Consider the following 6,560-nt stretch of genomic DNA (forward strand, 5'->3'; position numbering starts at 1 on the left):
ATCATATTAGTTCACTGAGTTATATGGACCTTCCAAATGTTAACATTTTATTATACAATATCAAAAATTCACATTCATTAATATCACTACTGATCTCATCAGAAAAGTCTTTTAAATTTTGGGAAACTGTCAAGCTTACGGTGGCGACGGCAATAGGAATTATAATGAATTTAAAATATGTATTTATTTGTAACGGAGAGTAAATAAGGTCAGAAAAATCCACACTTCATGCTGCCGGATCCAACCACTGACTTATAAAATGTGGCCTCTGTCGTCCTTAGCGGTTCACAATCCCCTGACCGGGGTTTGCTTATGAAACATGAATTTTACTATTTTATCTCACAAAGGAATTTAAGAACTTATCATTGTTTACTTAGAAAGTATTTTATATATATAAAAAAATCACAGGAAAGCAATATAAATCTATTTAAAGGTTTAATAACTTTTCATCATAGACCAGTGTTTTCTATCTTAGTAAAAATGTGTGCAACCCATTGTCTGCCTTAACCTGTATTCACAGATTTCTTATTGGGCTATAGGTGTTTCCTTTCACTAGAAGAGAGAAAACAAAAAGAAGTGTCAGTTGTAATGGAGCTGAAGAAAGAGATGAAGAGTTCAAATTGGACATTATTTTACGTCATGTATAAGTAGATGGAAGTCTCCACTATAAATTGTACTTGTACCTTAAAAAATAGGTCTGAACTAAATCATAGATTAGGGAGTCATCAACATTAGATAAGAGATGAAACAAGGGATTGAATGAAATTTCACTTGGAAGACATATAGATTATGAAAAGAGAACCAAATGAAAAAGGAAGAAGAAAAAGATGGGGTATAAATATATAGCTTTGGGGAACGCCAGCATTTAAGGAATAAACAGAGAAAGAGCAGCATGCTAAGAGACTGATGTCAGAGAAGCAGAAGACAAACCTGGCAAGATCTTGAAATGGATAGGACAATAATTTCCATTGCAAAGAAGTTAGTGAAGTGAAGATTGAAATCTGTTCCTTCGATTTGTCAACAGGAAGTTCATTAGGGATGTCAGAGAAAGGAGTTCAAGTGGAATCCAAAGAGTTGAGGAGTAAACTGAGAGATGAAGTTAAGACTGAAAGGAAAGACTACTCTTAGGATGGAAGTTTGGCTTTGAAAGAAAGAGAAAAATAACAGGAAAAGTTTCTTTAAGATGACAGACACTTGGGCATATTAATATATCTGAAGACAGCAAGGGGTGCTGATACAGGGAACTAGAGAAAAATTGATGAAGCAGGGTCTCAGAAGGGGGTGAGAATGGTGTTCAAAGATCGGAAAAGGAAATACTTCTTTAAAGATGAGGGCAGTAGGAGGCTATAGATGCAAATAAACTTTTATCTAAGCAGGAAATCAAGAGAGCTCATACTTAGCTTCAGTTTTCTATATAAACTATAAAGCGAGATCATTTGCAGAAAAGGGTTTGAATTAAATATAATTGATATCACTCTCAAGCATCAAATTTTAAGTTTTTTTTACCCTTCAATTAGGAGTTAAATATTTGAACTAATAATCTAAATGTTCTCAAGAACATTTTGATATTTCACACTTTCGAAAACATTTGTGTCTAGTAGTTCACAAAGAATTGCTCTTTCTAAAAACCGTAAGTGATTTTTAAGTGAAAAAGCTTATCATAACTTTCTATTTCTCTGGTGTACTGAACTGGATTTTGTAGGAGAGGAAGTCGGGAGTGTTTTTATTTCATTCGTTTGTTTTTTATTTTTATTTTAAGGACTTGAAGTTTTATAAAAAGTATTTATTTATACACAATATTATTTCTGAAATGTGACCAAAATGTTTAGGAGAAGGCTAATAGAAGTTAGAAAATAAGCAGGAAAATTTTAGTGACCAAGCATTTGAGTCACAGACTTCTGTGATAGGTGTAGAGAAGCCCAAGTTCCGATGTCACTTTGGGAGTCAGGGCAGCAGTTCATCTTAAGATCTCAATGGACTGATCCATCGAGTTGTGTGTAGTAAAGATAGCATTGAGTTGTCTTAATTTGGTTTCTCTCATTAGGAAATACTTGGTTTACTTTATTCGTCAGATATCTATATGAAAATGGGAGAATTTCTGTTATAGTCTAAGATCTGTCACACTCACGTATGCTCACCAATTTTTGATTATCATAGTTGTTTCTTTTTTCTCCACATCTTTCTTGCTTCTGGCCACCTTTGGGTTGTTTCTTTTATTTGCTAGGAGTGAAACACCTCTCCCAGATGATAAGAAGGACCATAAAGAAGGGAAAATCCAAACTATTTTTCTGTTATTATATTGTCTAATAAAATATTCGGTAGGTGAATCAGAGTAGATGCTAAGCTTCTAAAACAAAAAAACTTGGATCTAAAAATTCTGGAGCCTTGACTCAAGATGAGTGCTCTTTGTACTTTTTCATACTTCCTTTTCTCAGAAATATCAGGTGGTATTTGTAGATGTCTCACTCAAACAACCAAAGCTCCTAAGTGTATAATATCCCAATATTATATCATTTTAGATAGATAATGCCTACCCTTAAAATGCCTGTGACAGACAATAAGTACTCAAGAAAGTGAAGTTGATTAATTTTAGATCCGTAGCCTGTGAGTCTCTTTCCTTTTTAATTAATTTGGTCAGATGTATTTGGAGAGGAGGACATGCAAGTCATTTCTGCTTTGTACAGTGATTTTTTTGTTTGACTTAATGAGAAAAGGAGAAAAGACGTAAGTGTAGTCCTACTTCATAGTTTTTTCAAAGGATTATTTCACAAAGTATCTTTAGCCTTGTTTTTATTTAATATTCCTTTGGTAAGGGATATACAAATTCACATAAATACACAAATTCAACATAAACCAATATTTATTTTCAAGGACAGATTTTTATCTGGCACGTGGGCTTGGGAATTCTATTTACATAGCGAAAGAACTCATATGAACATTGGCATAAAAGCAAAGATGTGGGGAAAAAAACATGTTTCACTCTCCTCAGTATCTCAGATATGTGTTCATAACCTTTCTATCCCTTTAATTCAATGTCTCGTCCCACCCACTGCTGCCCACTTAATAACTTACCACATTAAGATATTTGATAAGTGAAACTTGGGTTTATGGTTGACATATGCTGCTTTGTCTTTGTTCCAGACCTTTGATGAATGTGTAGCTGAAGGCGGCTCAGACTGTGCTCCAGAGAAGCTCTGGCTTCAAATCCCATTCTTCTGTGGCCACAGCTCCGAATGCTGGTAGGTAGGAAGATAAAATTAGCTTGAATTGATAATCTTTTTCATTATCTCTATAATGTATATTTCACAAATGTGAAAGTGTTAGTCAGGAGTTAGGTATAAAGACATTAGTGAAAGACCAGATTAAAAATAACACGTAATTAAGTAATACCTAGTTTTGTGGTTACCTTTATGTGCATGAAAAAGATTCTTCATATGTAATATCCTTGCAGTGTTTTCTCAGATACTAGTTTTTTAATTTTTGTTTGTTTTTAATACACGTTTTGCTGTATTCTAGCAGAGCTCTTAATTAGAAGTCAGGAATCATTTCATAAACCTCATTTTCTCCTAAGGTTACTGTTTTAGCCATTCATGTTAGATCAAGAAAAGGCAAATGGCTAATGTATTCATCTGGTTTTACTTTTAAACTGATTTTAACTTTGAGAGAAGCCAAGGTTATGGTTGAGGTTTAGTCTGCTAAGAAACATGAGGTAGAAAACAAAGATATTTTATCTTTAATAAAGAGTTTATTTTCTCAGAATGTGCTGAGTTTTTAGTTGTTAAAATAATGGTATGTGTTCATTTGTTATAATTTTAATAGGAAAAGTAGAAAAAGACATCAATGAATTGAAAGTTAGTTGTCTTAAAGCCATGACAAATGCAGGGAACGCCTTTTGTTCTTCATTTTTTTGAGATATATTTGATTACTGTGAACTTAAAGGTCCTACTCAATAGATGACATCAAAGCATAATAGTAGCATAGGAAGAATGTCTTCTCAATTTTCAATTATTTCTTTAGAATTAGGGATTGGCAAATTATAACTTGGGGACCAAATTTGGCCCGTCACCGTCACCTGTTTTTATAAATAAAGTTTTATTGGAACCCAGCCACATCTATTTGTTTCCTTATTGTCTGTGGCTGTTTTCATGCTTCAAGAGCAGAGTCGAGTAATTGTGACCAAGACCACATGGCCTGCAAAACCTAAGATATTTACTCTCTTGCCCTTTGTAGAAAAAGTTTTCTAACTCCCCTCTTAGAACAATAAAGAATATTGCTCTATTGGGCAATTGAACTTCTTAAATATGTTTCATAGATTCATAGACCTGGGAGGGATCTTAGAAATAAACTAATTTACTCTCCCACATCCCTCACCACAGCTTTTTAATGGCTGAGAAATCTAAAAAAGGTAGTCACCAGCTCAATATCATACTGCTTAAAGGCAGAGCTAGAATTAAGATTAGAGAATGCCAGTGCTAAAAAGACCTGAAAAGGCTAGTTTATTTACAAATCTCTATTAACAACCATTAGCTAACAATGTAAAAAATAAAAGATTCCTGGCAGAGCCATTTCTTATCTGACTTCTGTTCCTCAGAAATGACAGAAAAACCTAAGCTCACAAATTGAGATAAGCACTAAACACAAATTGCTTAGACCTTTTCAGAGAGCTCTTAAATTGAATAAAGTTTAGTTTAAAGTAGTTAAAAAAATTAAATGCACTCATACTAAATCAGATAAGAGGAACATATGTTATCTATACACACTTATTAACTGCCCTCAAACTAAACTTTGTTAATATTAAGCATCACCTGTAAAGTCTGAATTAGCACTGCTTAGTTGCGCAGAAACTGGGCATGGAGGCAAAGGAAATGAAAAACAGGTGTGCCTCCAAAGGACATTAGCAAAAGGGAACTAAGGCTTTGGGTTGGACATGTGTTTATCTATCTTCTCTATAATATACAGTTGCAAAGCCATCAAAAATATTTAACAGATTGTACAACCAGGTTCTTAACTCCTTTTCTTGGTTTTAGGAATGTGGGAAGCAGGTGGGCTATGGATCAAGCCAAGTATAATCTAATTAATGAATACTTCCTGGTGGGAGTTACTGAAGAGCTTGAAGATTTTATCATGTTATTGGAGGCAGCTTTGCCCCGGTTCTTCAGGGGTGCTACAGAACTCTACCGTACAGGTATATAAATGATGGGTTTCTTTTTAAAACTGTCCTTAACTTTCTTTGTTTGACTGCAACTTGTGTGATTTGTAGTTTCTTGAGTAAAGTGCAAGAAATAACTCCAGAGAGGCAGATATGTTGTTTGTTTTTCCCTACCATTTTCAATACAGAACAATTCCTGGCACACAGATGGTGTTCATTAAATATTTTTCGAATGAATAAACATGCATTAGGTGATAATTAGAAGGCGTTGTAGGAATAGTAGAAAGATACAAACTACAGAACCAGTCTTAGAAATGTGTAATATTTAATAATCCCAGATACCAAACATTATGACCATGATTTCTGGCCTTGGACCTGTAGAGGTGGCGGTAGGACTCAGCCCCGTTCGTAATGATCATGTGCTATGTCTGTGAGAGTACTCCTGAAAGTGACTGTGCTGGTCAATATAATTTGGGGTTTTTTAGGGTTTTTGTTTTGTTTTTGCCATTCTTTGATAAGATGCAGTCACAGGAACTCTTTTTCTAGGTTATGCATATGCCCTAAATAACTGCTAACACATAATTATATAAAGTATAGGTAATGAGAAATTAGTATTTAAGTTTGAAAATAGATATTTTATCATATTTTTAAAAATGAACTAGTCACAGCACCAACCATTCGAGAATACAGTATGTATTGTGATAGCCTACATTTTACTGAGTGGCAATCCTTACTTTTACTGTTGGACATCTCATTAAGTCTTTAACAGATTAAGGATTCACATTATAAAGAAGTAAATCACAGTTTCAGTATGATTAGGGCACTGTTTTTTCCTAAGTGATAGTAATACAAAACAATTGTGTTACCTGTTGTTCAACATGCCATATTAAGTTAAACCATCTCTTTAAATAAAGAAGCATTGATCTTGTGTCTGTTCTCAGAATTATTTACCTTTTTTTCCCCCCCCTTTCTAAGTAGGAAAGAAATCTCATCTTAGGAAAACCACAGAGAAGAAACTCCCCACTAAGCAAACCATTGCAAAATTACAGCAGTCTGACATTTGGAAAATGGAGAATGAGTTCTATGAATTTGCACTAGAGCAGTTCCAGTTCATCAGAGCGCACGCTGTACGGGAAAAAGATGGAGACCTCTACATCCTCGCACAAAACTTTTTTTATGAGAAGATTTACCCTAAATCAAACTGAGTACAAGGTGTTGTGACTATTAGATTTTTGAACTAAAACTTCTACCCTGTCTTCACCTTAGTTCTCGACTCCACAACTTGGATTGCTGATAGGTGTATAAGACAATTCGTACTGAGCCGAGTTAGGAAACAGACAATAACATCAAGTAGATACTGACTGGTATATCAGTGAGCTAAGAAGTTTTCGTTTCAGCCTTTTTTTTTTTT

The 6,560-nt window shown here is 34.2% G+C and overlaps 1 protein-coding gene across 2 annotated transcripts in view; it reads left to right on the forward strand.

Annotated features, from left to right (window-relative positions):
* The window catches only part of HS2ST1 (heparan sulfate 2-O-sulfotransferase 1), a 172,121-nt gene extending 165,561 nt beyond the window's left edge, over nt 1–6,560 (forward strand). Inside the window, exons 5-7 of one of the 2 annotated variants that reach the window (XM_011355592.1) lie at nt 3,142–3,239; nt 5,028–5,185; nt 6,128–6,560. In XM_011355592.1, coding sequence (XP_011353894.1) covers nt 3,142–3,239; nt 5,028–5,185; nt 6,128–6,354 — 483 coding nt within the window. In that variant the 3' untranslated portion in view covers nt 6,355–6,560. Of the gene's footprint in view, nt 1–3,141; nt 3,240–5,027; nt 5,186–6,124 lie in introns of both variants that reach the window. The other variant, XM_011355590.1, reaches the window with a different exon arrangement.

The sequence above is a fragment of the Pteropus vampyrus genome, unplaced genomic scaffold (genome assembly GCF_000151845.1).
Source record: "Pteropus vampyrus isolate Shadow unplaced genomic scaffold, Pvam_2.0 Scaffold22, whole genome shotgun sequence".
Taxonomy (NCBI): Eukaryota; Metazoa; Chordata; class Mammalia; order Chiroptera; family Pteropodidae; genus Pteropus; species Pteropus vampyrus.